At 31.0% G+C, this 15,634-nt stretch overlaps 2 protein-coding genes and 1 long non-coding RNA gene across 7 annotated transcripts in view; 2 read left to right on the top strand and 1 right to left on the bottom strand.

The window, feature by feature from the left end:
- Positions 1-9,248, bottom strand: LOC129927020 (small nuclear ribonucleoprotein E). Its single transcript, XM_056034218.1, has 5 exons — positions 9,075-9,248; positions 4,677-4,703; positions 3,552-3,614; positions 2,944-3,022; positions 1-438 (listed from the first exon to the last, which is right to left on the bottom strand). The coding sequence occupies exons 1-5, from the start codon at positions 9,126-9,128 to the stop codon at positions 386-388; spliced, it is 276 nt and encodes a 91-aa protein (XP_055890193.1). The 5' UTR covers positions 9,129-9,248; the 3' UTR covers positions 1-385.
- Positions 9,013-15,634, top strand: part of LOC106050823 (calcyphosin-2-like) — a 25,434-nt gene continuing 18,812 nt past the window's right edge. Inside the window, exons 1-2 of one of the 5 annotated variants that reach the window (XM_056034215.1) lie at positions 9,013-9,031; positions 11,311-11,417. In XM_056034215.1, coding sequence (XP_055890190.1) covers positions 11,343-11,417 — 75 coding nt within the window. In that variant the 5' untranslated portion in view covers positions 9,013-9,031; positions 11,311-11,342. Of the gene's footprint in view, positions 9,032-9,135; positions 9,255-9,450; positions 9,576-9,648; positions 9,674-11,310; positions 11,418-15,634 lie in introns of those variants that run through there. The other 4 variants (XM_056034214.1, XM_013205871.2, XM_013205872.2 and 1 more) reach the window with 4 other exon arrangements.
- On the top strand, positions 12,043-14,767 carry LOC129927021 (uncharacterized). The gene is made up of 3 exons (XR_008778736.1): positions 12,043-12,461; positions 13,082-13,158; positions 13,438-14,767. It is a non-coding gene; the product is annotated as an uncharacterized LOC129927021 (long non-coding RNA).

The raw sequence follows: 15,634 nt of genomic DNA on the forward strand, positions 1-15,634 counted from the left end.
TTGTATTAAAAATGATTTAATGTTGACTACAGATTTATGTACATTAAATGGATGCCTGCAGTGGAACATTAAAATGAGTAACATAGATGAAAATTAATAAAATAAAAAAAAAGGAAATATATTTTAAATTGCAAAGAACAAAATTTGTTTTAATGATTTCAAATAAGTCTGTTCTAGAAGTTGCCAAATGTTTGAAACTTGATATAAAAAATGAAAAAGAACCATTTCGTTTTTCAAAAAGTAGAATTTTTTTTCTACATAAAATTAGCTTTCTTGCAAAACTAAAACAAACAGTTTTTTTATTTTCTATCAATTTGTCAATGAAAAAAACAAACAATATAACAACAATCAAATTTACATTAAAACAAAATCTGTTTCAAAAATGTCACTGGACTTGCTGTATCAATGTGATGTTGTCACCTTTTAACATTATACGACCTGTGAGAGAAAACAATTATAATAAGTTAGAAAATTGAAAAGTTGGAGTTTCACGCTTCTGATCTAACAACTCAAAATGTAATTAATATTGAGATAAAGACTTCTAAAATAGGTTAGTTATATATTTTTTAAGCTACATCTAGATGATATGAATGTGTGACAATAAAAATAAAAAGTTTACATTCAAAAGGAATAGAATTGAGCAAGCTTCTCAGCTTTTAAAGCTTTCTCACAAGTGTTGTATTTTTAGGTGACACTTCAGCATCATCAAACACAATGTAAATCTCAATAACAGAATGAAATACATTATATTTTTTCTCTTGAAATGCTTGACTTAATATTTTCTAAGTAAAATACATTATTTTCATGCAATAATTTAAACTATTAAATCTTTGCAATAAAGAGGTTGAATAGATAAGCACTCATGAGCAGAAAGTTGTTACTCTCCAAGTCTCTGCACAATATAAAGAACTGCTTTATACATTTGTGTTGAAGATGTGGATTATATTTTCTAAGACAAGTGTTTTTGACTACCAGATAAGATGTAGAGTATTGAAAGCATGTCTAGCCTGGTTGATTTTGTGATCTGCCTTTGCTTCTCCCTCTTTATATATGATGGTTCCAAGGTAGACAAGGTTGTCAGTTTTTAATAGGTTTACTCCTTTGACACATTAAGATAAGATAACTTTATTGATCCAATCAAATGGAAATTCAGTTTGACTACAATTGACAACTTCAGCGTAACTAACGTACAATAACAATATAGATGCACATACAAACAACATTCACACACAAAAAACACACACACATTCATAACCAGCGCTTTATAAATAGACTTCTATATACTTCTCGAAGATGACAGAATGTTAATTTTTAATGTTGGTCATCCAGGTTCTATTATTACTGAATATTTTAATTTTCTTCTTTGGTACAATCATGTTTTCACAGAACTGGATGTACGAATTAACAGTTGTGGTAAGTTCATCAATGCCTGGGCAGTTGTTTACAATCTGTTTGCTCCAGACAACTTTGTAGCTGTAAAACAGCGTCGTCAGACCATGACTGGATGGACTGTACTTCGTGTTTTGTTGTTTTTAAAACCGGTTTGTAAATGGATTTAAGATGGATCATTGTGTGGTCCGACTCTCCGAGGGGAAATAACGATCAAGATGTGGAGGCCATTTTTATGTTGCTATAATACATGTCCAAGGTTTTATCGTGCCTTGTGGGGCGATTAACATATTGAGTATATGTTGACAAGTGTTGAGCTAACGAAAGATTATTGAAATCTCCCATAACTAGTCAAACAGCATCAGAACTTTCTGTCTCAATGATGCGTACAATGTCTAATTTATCTTTTGTTGTATTCTCTGTGTTGGCAGTGGGTGGTATAAACACAAGTATGACATAAAATTGTTTAAACTCTCTCAGCAGGTAGTATAGCCTGAGATTGATACATAGTAGTTCAATATCGGTTGTACACAATTTAGTTTTGATTCAAATATTGTTGAGACAGCAGTACTGTTTATTGACATAAATGGTCCTCCTCCTCTTGTTTTGCCAATATCTGTTGTTCTGTCCGATCTGTACAAAAGAAATGCATCCAAGTCTACTGATGCGTCAGGAATAATTTCATTTAGCCATGTATCAGTGAGACAGATTTGTTAGCTTTCACAGAATTGGTAGAAATGTCTGCAGCAACAATTAAGTTTGTCCATTTTGTTATTTAGTTAAGACAATAGGAGGCAGATAGACCCTTTGTCCCCTTTTCCTGCTTTTGACACGAACTCCGCCTCTACGGCCTCGTTTGTTTCTCTTTGTCTTTGTGTCGATGGGCTCATGGCGGTTTGTTATGTATCGGCCATTTGTTTCCAAGATGGCGGGTGTGTACATAGATTCATTGATGATCATATTATTCATGCTATCCACTGAAGCACTGGTTTTTAACATGCACACTAATAAAATAGTCCACAAAACTAGAAACACTTTCATTCCCTGAAACACAATAACACAATAGGAAAGGAATAATATAAATCAAATGATGATTATGTCACAATGTAATCTGCCGAGCGTGCACCTGAAGTAAAATCAAATAATAATTAAAAAATACTGATTTAAAAATATTCCTAAATGTCTTCAGCAATAATAATTAGGGCATTCACACTGATTGCACAATTATTAATATTAAAATTTGCCTAGTTTAAGAGCTTTTTTTTCCCAAAGCATCCATATAATGAACTCTCTAGGAAATAAAAGAACTACACTTTTGCTACTGACACTTCATTCAAAATTTTTCAAGGGACAGGCTCGAACTTAAACAGCTCAGCATACAGACAAAAAAAAAAACTTGCCTTGATATATTGTAAGATTTCAGAAATTGCTATCCTTAATCAATAGTGCTGTTATCATTTTTGTCCTTCACTATAATCAGCAAAAGTTTTTGCATTTAATAAACAGGAAATAAATTTTTTTAAAGAATATTATAGAGAACCCTGTAATACCAACCTAAACGTTTTCTGTGTTGTGTTTTGAGGTGAACCTCTTCAGCATCATCTAAAACAAGATTCATGTATTCATCAAAGCCCTAGAGAAAAAAAAAGCAAACGTTTTCTAAAGTAGTTAGAATAAAAGAATATAATAATAATTATATATTTTTATGACAAAACAAAAAAAAAAACATTTTAGTATTAATTTAATCATAGAATACCATAAAATTCTGGATTAATAAGAATACTTCTAGTTTTAATAACTTGCATAAAAAACAAATATTAAAAAGAATGTAAAGACATCAGTGAGTTAACCCAGTTTTAATGGATATATCTAAAGTTTCATGCTAATTCTAATTTATATGCACAATATATTTTTTTATCAGTCTTAAAACATAAGTTTTCTTTAGTAACAGTGCCTCTTTAATAAATCAATGAAAATAATTTAAACATAATAAAGGTAACAAAAAGTCACAGGAACATCATTTTAACAATGACTGGAGGAATGCACAGAGTTTTAAAAACAAAAGTTTATTAAGCATAAATACATGAACCTGATTTGATAGATGTGTTATGTAAATCAAAACTTATGATCCTGCTATACAACTAATTCAAAAGATTACATACCACTATGCAACCTTCAATGCGCAGATTGACCTGTTCGTAAAGCCATACTTGGATGCGTGATCTCTAGAAATAAAGCAATTTAAAGCAGATATAAACAGAATATGCAAATTTCTTTTTCACCCTCAAAGCTCATGTACAATACACCCTACATACTTGGATGGAAAATGATTCCCTTACTTTCTGCTAAATAAATATATATCCATATCTAAATTTCCCCTAAATTTTATGCCAATATGCTAAATATTGTAGCATAACCTTGTTTAGTCTGTTATTTTTAAACATATGATAGTAAGCAAAATGTTTGAACTAAATTCTACTAACATGTCCCCAAAACACTAGAAAGTTTCAATTGTGGCACACGCTGAATTACTTGACCTGAATGTAACCAGTAACACTTAAATTTAAAACTAATTTGTTTCATTCTTAGAAATAGGTGCCATACAATGTTACAGTGGTATACTATCTTAAAATAAAAATAATACTTTTCTTTTTCTGAAGGAACATTCATGCAACTTCTCATAGTTTTGTATTTTTAACCTCATCATTTTTTTGTTGGAAGAATAAGAGCTATGAGTTGTTCTTTTTTTGTTTGAAAACACTTGTTTACTTAGAGTACTTTTTATTGCAAGAAAAATATATGCACTGATCATAAATTCTCTCATGATTCTTTCTGAATACCAGTACTTCCAAATATTTCAAACTAGTATTTTACCACCTACATCTTTATCTTTAAAGCAAATATTAACTATTTATTAACTTTTTAAAGATTTCACATTCAAAAAGTATAAACAAACAATTATAAAAATTAAAATTGATAATAACAAATGTATATTCTTCAAACTTTTCCTAAGATAACTGGTTAATACAGAATAATTATAAGTTATTTAAATGTTCACAGCTAAATAAGTATATCTTCAATCATACTACAATCTTATCTCCCTTTTTACAGGATAAATATTGTTATAAAAAAAAAAAAAAATATATATATATATATATATATTACAAATAATTCACTTTAATTTTTACTATGGCAAAACAAAATTCAATAACAAAAATAGTACTATGCTAATTACTAATAAGTCACTAACCAACTGAAGCAGGTAAAAAAATAGCAAAGTTACTTACGTTCTGCAGATACCTAAAAATCAAGTTCTTGAAAAAGTTAAGAAAAATATATGTAACTTTCAATTTGAATGAATAGTAACATAAACATGAAATACACTACAAATTACTATTTGATAGGGTAGTAAAAAAAATCTATAGGGCAGATGATATCATCTGTTTCTGTGGCCCATGGTTAATGAGGGTGTCATGTGGCCAGCACATCGACCAACTGCCTTTACTGTCCCCAACTAATGCCAGGTACCCATTAGAGCTGGGTGGATCAGAGGCGCCCAAACATCCTGTAATTAAAAATCACAGCCTTCACCAGATTTTGAACCTGGGACCTCGGTTCAGAAGCCAAGAGCTTTGCCACTCAGTCGCGATGCCTCCTTGATCGGATGAAGACTTTCCGTACTATAGATATTAGAGAGAGAGAGAGTCTATATACCAGTTTAGCTTCATGTTGTTGGGGCATGTCAGTCGAATAATGCAACCCATCTAGAAGGAAAAATCTTTGACTCCAAACCTCCACTTTGTGGCGATACTCCCCCGTGTGGGTATCGGGGCTTGAAAATGACCAAGAGTAATAAATAACCCCATTGCCTTTCCACTTGCATTTCACTAAGCAAATAATAGTGGACCTTCCCCCCCCCCCCCTCCAGGTGCTTTTTGCCGGAGTTTTGGACTGCACTACTCCAGACGGAGGTCTAAGTCTCACTACACTCTACTGATGGATATAAACCCATCATGAAGAACTGATGAATGTGACAGCGTAAAGGGACCTGGATTCAGGATGTGAAGATTCCACAGGGCATACACAGGGCACAGTCCACCTTAAGCTTTCGACTGCAAAATAGTTTCATTTGGAATGCTCTGTGGATAGCGGAGAATGGACCATTGGCCAACCCCACATTGTCTCATGGATATTCCAGTTACAGTTTTAGACCCAAATGTTCTTTTACGTCAGTGTTGGAGCAAATTGCCATGACAGAAAACTTCCTTAAAATGTGGTGATTATATATATATAAAGCCTGAGAAAACACCCATTCTACACTAAATATATATGAGAAAGTCTCTCTCTTTATATATAAACTGTTATAAATCTGCTTCTAAACAGATTTATTGTGTGTAACAGCGCGCTGTGAAACTAAATTCAATACATGAACAGTGGAAAGATAAATCATTTATGTTGACATAAATCATCAGAGAAGAAGCAAACAGAGTTCCGCCCAAATATGGAGCCTATGGAGAAGCTAGATGCTGCAGACCTATTTATTTGTCACCATTTGTGATGTAATGTTAATAATCAGATTGATGCCCTACCTAGTTAAGGTCATATTCTTAATTCTTATAATGCTGGACGCTGACTGCAGAGTTAGAGAGGATGATCCTAGCAATGGAACTGAGAGTGAAATGCTACAAAAGTAAAAGGATCCTAGGTTTCACATTTAAAGGCTGCATCACAAACAAAGAGATTAGAGACGGGGTTACTACAGCTTTTGGACCCTACATTGACCTGCTAATTATTGTAAATAAACACAAACTCTTTGGCCATATTACAAGGTTTTCAGGGCTTGCAAAGACCTTACTACAAGGAACAGCACAAGGAAAAAGAAACAGAGGCAGACAGAAAAAGCAATGGGAAGACAACATAAAAGAATGGATGGGCCTGCCATTAAAAGAGGTTCTATCAAATCTATATAAGGCAAAAGACAGGAATGGAGAAAGATGGTCAACAGCTCTTACGTGGTGCCCCAACGGTCCAACAGACTAATATTAATAAAGACCAGTATACATTGAGATGCCTCCATTAAGATAATTAGATTTATTACAATACTTTTAAAACAAATTATTTGGTTTAATTAAATAGATTTGTGACAATATTATCAATATAATGGTGGATGTTAAATTTATTAAGTGTCAATGAAATCTTTCTAATCTAATTCTAATGACCTAATCATAATGTATGGCTGCCTGGTCCTGTGGTTACACACAGTTCACAAGACTACAACAAAGTTTTTTCATAGATCTATGTGCCTGCTTGAAAATAAAGTTAATACCAGTGTCAGTGGTCTTAGGTACGAACCCTGCCCAAGGCCTTCTCCTGTAATCCTGAATGACAGTGAAAGTAAATTCCTTCCCTTCATCTCAGAAGTAATGTCTGAACTAGTCCGAAGCATGTAGATCTAGATAGATTTCTAAAATACTAAAACTAAGTTACAATAAACTAACCTAGATTCTACAGATTCTATTTGTCTTTGTCTTATCAATGTGTTATTTGAAAATATTTGATAAGTAGATCTAGAGTAGTTTATGCTATAAGGACTCCTATAGGCCAAAATTTCAAAGTTTGACTTTGAAAGACTTTTAGACTTATGTTTGCATGATTAAATGTGTGTTGAATCCTCTATATTCTCTCATATAAATCTAGATCTAGGCATTTAACTTCATTCAATGTACCAACCTCACTCCAAATATTTGCCCATTTATTAAAAAAAAATATATTATATAAGTCGATAAGATCATTAACAAAGATGTCCAAAATTGGCTGTTTGAAATAAATTTTGGTAAGAAAATCATAATTTAATTCAAACACCTTATTAATTTCTTTTTTTTTATCAAACAACTTGGCTTGGCTTATGAATCAAATAAATCAGCTCCAAAAATGGCAAAAACAATAAATATTGCCGGGCTCATTAGCATCTAGTCTACTGACTTAGCCAATCAAAAAATATTATATAGTCTTAACCCTAGTCATCCTGGTAACATAGGAAAAAAACAACAACCTGACTTACAAATTTGAAATTCTTTTGACTTTTCTCTTACATAAAAACTTTAAAAAGATAGCTAGATCTATAGTAGTTTATTTATTTCGGACATTACATGAATTCGGACATTCGCTGTTTTTGTGGTCATTAAATAATTATTTTAATATTTATTACAAAACTAGCGCGCTGTATAATGTGCTTGTCCATTTTCCAATGATTCTGACCCAATTTCATTCCATTTAGCTGTATTTTTATGTAAGAAAAACGAATTTCAAATTTGGTAGTTAGGTTGTTGTTTTTTCCTATGTTACCCGGATGACTTTACCTCTTCCTAGGGTTAAGATTATATTTTTTGATTGGCTAAGTCTATACTAATGAGCCCGGCAAGATTTATTCTGTTTTTGGAGCTTATTTATTTGATTTATAAGCCAAGTTGTCTGATTCATGCAAATAAAAAATGAATAGGGTGTCTGAATTAAATTACGATTTTCTTACCAAAATTTATTTCGGACAGCCAGTTTTGAACATCAATAAAAAATGATCTTATATTATATTTGTTCATTTGTTGTTGTTTTTTTAATAGACAATAAATGGGTAAATGTTTGGAGTGAGCTTGGTACATTGAATGAAGTTAAATGCTCAGATCTAGACCTACTAGATAGATCTAGATTTATATAGAGAGAATATAGAGGATTCAGTTAGGCAAGAATGGCTATCCTAACATGTACTATACTACAAAAGATCATTGACATCTGTATAAGAAATTTATTAAATTAATAAACAAAACACAAACATTCAACACACATCTAATCATGCAAACATAAAATAAGTCTAAAAGTCGGTATAGAAGTCACTATCCCAGTGACCTAATTTAGGTAGAATGAGTGTGTTCATATTGTTACTTTTTGTGTTCGTATTTATGCATAATTTCAAAACATCTTAATGATTTAATGTGAGGGGTTATGCCTGGGATCTTAAAATTTAGTTAATGTTAGTAAAGAATTAAAATCTGAGTTTATTGAGGCCTAAATATAGAGACTGTCCGAAATAAATAATGGTGTCCGGAATCAAATAATGTGGGTCAAATTTGTCCGAATTAAATGAAAACACGCTGCCTCTTTGACCTTAAATATAATAACAAATATAGGTTAGGGGTACAAATTACTACAAATATAAGTAGTCATCCTTATTCTCCTTTAACTTAAGATTTTTATGCTTCACTTTCTTTTCTATGTCGAACCATTGTCAAATAATACACTGTCAAAGTCAAACTTTCAAATTTGGGCCTATAGGTGTCCGAATAGCATAAACTACTCTAACTCTAGTAAATGGAAGGGAATACTCCGAATAGCGCATAGGTTTAGAATACCGCCGTTGCCGTTAAAAATCATTGGAAAATGGAAGCACATTATACAGCGCGCTGGTTTCATATTAAATATCAAAATAAAGACGTAATGATCACAAAAAAACAGCGAGTGTTCGAATTTATGTAATGTCCGGATTAAATAAACTACTCTAGATCTATTCTAAACTAAAGTTAAAAAGGTAAAATTATAAAAAATTAGTTGTATCGAAAATAGGTTACCGGTTAAGCTTAACAAAAAATCTGTAAGTATAAAAATCACAATAATTGTACATTCAAAAAGGATACGATAGGCTGAACCATCACTTTCTGAACCTTTTGCCCTGCACCTTTATATGCCATTTTTATTCTTTCTTACGCTAATTTGGATGCACAAAATCTTTTAATGTAATCTAAATCTAGAAATTCACGTTTTTGAGACGCACCGGAAATCAAATTGTAATGGCCGCCATGCAAAAAATTCCCGGGGTTAAAAAAAATGCGTTTAAAATGTTTTCTTCAATTTCTTTTTATGTCATCACAATTCATCACATATTCTAGATCTACTACTTAGAGAATTTTACTTTTAGAATTAGATCTTTGTCTTTTTTAAATTCAATTTTTAAACAAATTGATACTAGCTTTAGAGACAACTAATATTTTTAATTAAGGAAATAAAAAGCGATATGAAGCGGAAGTGATTAAGGAATGCTAACGATCACTATATAAACAAACAAAACTACAAATCTAGATTTTGTTGAACATAAAGAATTAAAAGATTTATTATTGTATGGATACAAATTTAATATTGTGAGATAGATCTAGAGGAAAAAGATACATGATACTTAGTTATTCTACGTTAGATCTGACTATACTTTTTTCCTTTGATTTCTAGATCTAGATAGCAAGTAACCGTCAAGCTGAGTTATACTAACTTATACTAAACTTTAACTTATTAACTAAACTAAGACTAAGTGTCACTAAGTATAGTTATAGTTATAGTAATAGTTATAAGTTATAGTAAAGTTATACTTTATTATTATATACTATATAGATCTACTACGAGTACTAGTTCATACAATGAAATAAATGATTATGAGTATGATACATAGATCTAGTACTTTTTTAGTAGTTCAACTCCTACTAGGCTACTACTCTACTACTAGTCCTAGACCTGGTCTAGTATTTTAAAGTATTTAAATTTAATCCTTAATTTTAAAAACGTAACAAACAAATATGAAAATTATGAATATATTCTCTAGAATCTAATTCACATTTGAATTTGACTTATTATCATTGATATAATATCTATTATCGTATCTATAATCTTATAAAATACAGACATTACTTAATACTTCACTGTACACATTTAGTAAAATCACTAAATTTAGAAAGCTTTCAGGATAGAAAACTTAAGTAGTAAAGTAGCAATTATACATAGAAACACCTAATAAAATACTAAAAAAGACACAAAGATAAAAGCAGATGACAATTGGCAAAAGCCACATTCCTTGTTCCATAGGCTAGGACAAATTTGTACAAATGCTCCTTCTTCCATAGTGCTATTGGAGCATGAGCCAACCAGGACTTGGCAGAATTTAAGTTATTGATTAACATACATATATATATACAATATATAGATGCGTAGGACCTAATCATCATCTTTTTTGAAGTAACCTACTCTGTATTTTATAAGATAAGTTAATTTAAAGCCAGGCTATTTCACACTACTTCAGACTACTTCTACTATTATTAGTGTGCTTAGAAATTTATTGTACTTATTTATTTTTTATTATTTAATTTTTATTTATAATTTATTATACCTGTATCGATTATAATTAATAATAGTAACACTGCTCAATAGCCTTTCTTTTGCATCTTTTATGCAATAGGTATATTATTTAACACTTCTGTTCTCTAATCTATTAATTATTGATAGGGGGCTGCCTTTTATTAATAAATTATTAGTATAATGCAGATCTAGATCTAAATTCTAGACTAGATAGGGTAACCAAATTTAACTTATCATCACATGCACAAAAACAAAAAAAGGAGGACCAAAAGAAAAAAAAAACAAGCTTGGCTAAGAACAGACCTACAATCAGACATTTTAGGCCTAATAATATATATGAAACATTTCAGAAAATTATGGGCTGTAAAACAACTCTAGATCTATCAGATCTTCTGTGGCATTATAATCTCTAGATCATTAGTCAAACTTAACTGCAAAGCTGGTCCACTCCATTTGTGTTCTCTTTTGTCTTCCTTGTTTTCCTCAACCAAGTATTGGGCCATGTAGGTTTGTTCTTAAAGTTTGTTTGAACCAGCATTGTATTTTTGGCTTTGCCATCATTGACACATATCAGGCTTTCAGATGTCTCTTGGGGATCCACAGTTATACACAGTAATAATGCTAAAAAAAAAAGACTTTTTTCTCAGATGGCCAGAGAAGGAAGTTGAAAGGGCCAGTTGCCCAGGAAAAAGAATTTCAAGTGTCACTAGCATTAAAAATACTAACAAATATTTCTTATTTTGGTTTCCTTAGTTTCTGGTAGAAAGGAACTTAATGTGACTGGCATGGCTACAAGCCGCAATAATCAAAGATGTGTGTCAGTGAGAAATCAGAATGGAAAGCAAGTTAATCCCATAACAGTAAGTAAAATCTATTTTTAAACTGTAAGTAAAATCTATTTTTAAACTGTAAGTAAAATCTATTTTTAAACTGTAAGTAAAATCTATTTTTAAACTGTAAGTAAAATCTGTTTTTGTAAAACATTTTTGTTTCTGTAAAATCCCTGTGGATGTTGGTCAGTTTGAACTTGAAATCTTCATGTTTTGAAAGTTCTAAGAGATGCTGCTTAAAATCATTTTTACAAAGCTTATACCAACTATGTTTTTTCTCCCACTTCCCATTCTTGAATAAAGTGGAAACTTTGCATAATTATTCATAGTCGATGACATTACACGAATCATCCCAAAAATTAACCAATTAGTAAACTCTTTAGTACTAAGTAATTATTTTGTTTTCTATAGCAGAAAGAGAGCTAAACCCTGTAATTTTTAGATAAATAGATGCAGTAATAGGCAGTTCTTTCCCTTAGATTAGCTTTGTTTTTAAAAAGTATTATTTTTTCTATTTCTTGTTTTTTCTATGAAATTTATTTTTGTTTGAGTTTAGTTCTTAGAGATGCTGCTTCGATTTTTTGATGTTTTTTTTTTATACTTTATAGCAGGGGTTCTCTCCCTGTGGGTCGCGACCTATTTGGGGGTTGAATCGGCGCCTTCGACATAGAAAGCCTTAGCTCTGACCAGGTCGCGGCCTACGTCATCACTGGTCAGAGGCCAAGGTTATGCGTCACGGATTGATGCGTGTGTACGTAACCACTCAGTCCACTGTGTTGCTGTGTAGTTTACATAGACAGAAAGATTTCTTTTGAAACAAATAGAATCTTCATCTAAATATGATTTAGACTTTTCAAAATATTCATCATGGATTAAAACTCTAGATCTACAATGGTGAACAAATGTCTCGTTTTGTAAAGGATCTAGATCTAGCACTACTAGCAGATATGCTTTCCGATTACCAAAAGATGATGAATGGTGTAATGGTGGCTTAGAAAGAAAAAATGGCCAGCGGTAATACCTTTGGCTTAGTAGAAGGATTAGATCTACGTACCATTAAAGGAGTACTCTAAAGTAAGTAAATATTTCTAGATCCAGCATATTAACATTATACATAATTAATTGACTTTTATGCTTTTGATGATTAACATGATAATCATTATATAAAGTCAAAGTGGGTAGATCTAGAAATCTAGGCTTAGCCTAGGCATTGAATACTTGATCTAGGCTAGGACGATGTAGATATAATTGTAAATCTATTCATTTAATAACGATTCTGTCAATAATTATAGAGTCTAGATCTAGTTTATATACCAATAGCATAGTATAGTCCGTATATTATATAGAAGTACAAATAGACAGGTAGTAACTTATAGATTTATAATAGATAGAGATACATATTATATATATATTTTATATAGATATATATATTATATACATTATATATATATAACCAGTAGAAATACAGATCTATAATCTATTGTAGTCTATTACTAGTATTCTATAGTTACATAGACTCATTCTATTTAGACTGTTAGACAGTTACTATTAGATCTGTCATATTTTATACCTCGGTATATACCAAATTATTCTAGTAAATGTTAGATGTTATATATAGGCCTAATATATACATTTTATTTTATATTTTATACAGTTTGCATTTCATTTCAAAAAAATTAATTGTAAACTTTCAGATCTGCCATTAACATTTTCAAGACGAAGTATCATGGACAGTATTGAAGGATTATGTACTATAAAGGAATACTCTAAAGTAAGTAATAATTATTACTAGCATCTAGCATATAATATTAGTATTATAAATAATTTAAATTTTGTATGCTTTTGATGATCAACAAGACTATAAAAAGAGGCTATTGCTAGGAAGTAAATACTACTTTAGGCTAGAACTATGTAAATCTATTAATTTAATAACGATTCTATCAATAGATATTCTAGTAAATGTTTGATATTATTATATTATATACAGTATTTATTTACAGTTTGCATTTCATCTAAAAAATATTAATAGTAAACTTTATTTAACTTTCAGATCTGCCTTTAACATTTTGAAGACGATGAAGTATTGTGGACTAGCTACTACACATGAAAGAGTAGAGAGTGCATTAAAAAAAGTGTTAAGTCTCAGGAAGTCGCAGGATGGCTGCCTGGTCTTGTGGTTTGCGCGCTGGACTGTCGTTTGGATTTATCGATGTCTCTGGTTCAAACCCTGCCCGCTCCCATCCCCTGTCGTCAACTCTGAAGGAACATCCGAAACATGTCAAACATATAAGGATATAATAGTAAAAAAAACATATCAGTGATTTCAGTGAATTTCAAGATAGTGTAAGAAATATAAATGTGTCTTCGTTTTGGATGTTCTTTGTCAAGAGGAGTGTATGATTTATGTACATTGTGAAGGTTCTGGTCCAGTTAAGGTAGTATATATATATTCTATTGTTCTTGGTACATCTCTTTGATGTTGTTTTTTTTAAACAAACAGAAGTATTTGGTAAAGGTGATAAGCTACTTCTTAAAACTGTATCCTACATTTATGAAATTACTAATTTGTTAGAACACATAGAACAATATTCTACAAAAAATTTTACCAACAATACTAACAGTTTTTAAATGCTATTAAAGAAAACACTAAGTACACAAATACAAAAAATGACAATGAAATAAATATATTAAATTGACTTAAACCAAACAGGACTAAATAAGAAGACCATGTCACTTTTTATGGACTATCTAAATTACCCACATCCTGCAGATTCCTGCTTATATAAGTTATTGACCATGTACACTACATATATTTAAAGGTTTAAGATACAGTGGGATAAATCAAAAAGATAAAAATATTTCTTTTATCTTTCCTAATTTTAATGATTCATCAAAACATCATAAAGGTTCTCTGTAAGTCTAACTGTTAGATGTTATATTAGACCCATTATCTTGTTTTTTGAAGTAACTTGTGTAATCTATAAGATAAGATATGTTGCTGGTTATTGTGTTCATGTGGTTCTAAAGAAATTTAATGACTGCATGACTGGGGATGGGAGCGGCCAGGGTTTGAACTTGGGACCATCAATAAATCTAAGCGACAGTCCGGAGCGCAAGCCGCTCCACCAGGCAGCCATCCATATATATATAATATATAATTTAAATAACATTAACATTATATGAGCAAACCGCTTGAACAGGCAGCCATCCATATATTTAAATCACATTAACATTATATGTAATCATTGTATTTTTAAAATGTTTATTGTAAATTATTGAAATTTTTTTTTTCCATATGTTCATTAAGCAATTGCAATAAAAACTTAACTCATTAAAGTGGTATCCTTTGTCTGCAAATAAAATTGCTATATAACACCACACATTTGTTTTCATGTTGTGTTATTTCTGTTGTGATGCTTGTTATCATTAGTGTGTACATTAAGTTGTAAAGCAACTGATCAATTTTATATTCTAATAACATATGTAGGTGTAATACTGTTTATAGAAAAGTCATAACATACATGACTACACGTTAATGAGTTACAGACTATATCACTTAGCCTAAGCACTAATGCAAACATTCAGCCAGGTGTGCTACAGTTCAGTTTACAACACACACAAAGCAGTCTTCAATCACTTAGTGTGTATATTAAGTAAATACATAAAGTCTAGACCTAGTAATTAGTCTACTTTAATAATACGTCTGTTTATAGTTATGAGAATCTAAGTCTAGATCTAGTAATTTGTCTACTTTAATAATACGTCTGTTTATAGTTATGAGCATCTAAGTCTAGACCTAGTAATTTGTCTACTTTAATAATACGTCTGTTTATAGTTATGAGAATCTAAGTCTAGATCTAGTAATTTGTCTACTTTAATAATACGTCTGTTTATAGTTATGAGCATCTAAGTCTAGACCTAATAATTTGTCTACTTTAATAATACGTCTGTTTATAGTTATGAGCATCTAAGTCTAGACCTAGACCTAGTAATTTGTCTACTTTAATAATACGTCTGTTTATAGTTATGAGGACAACAACTACATGTTGGTTGTGTTACATTTTACAACACTTCGCCTAAGCGCTAATGCTAACACAATCACTTAGTGTGTATATTAAGTAAATACATAAAGTCTAGATCCAGTGATTAGTCTAGTTTAATAATACGTCTGTGTATAGTCATCAGGACAACTACACGTTGGCTGTGTTACAGTTTACAACACTTCGCCTAAGCGCTAACACACAGCC

Source organism: Biomphalaria glabrata, chromosome 6, assembly GCF_947242115.1.
Source record: "Biomphalaria glabrata chromosome 6, xgBioGlab47.1, whole genome shotgun sequence".
Classification (NCBI taxonomy): domain Eukaryota; kingdom Metazoa; phylum Mollusca; class Gastropoda; family Planorbidae; genus Biomphalaria; species Biomphalaria glabrata.

Coding starts and splice junctions, on each gene's coding strand:
- LOC129927020 (XM_056034218.1), bottom strand. CDS start 9,128: ATGGCATATAAAGGTGCAGGGCAAAAGGTTCAGAAAGTGATGGTTCAG. Junction 4,704..9,074: donor AAGTGATGGTTCAGCCTATC/GTATCCTTTTTG, acceptor AACTTTTTCAAG/AACTTGATTTTTAGGTATCT. Junction 3,615..4,676: donor TTTTTAGGTATCTGCAGAAC/GTAAGTAACTTT, acceptor CTTTATTTCTAG/AGATCACGCATCCAAGTATG.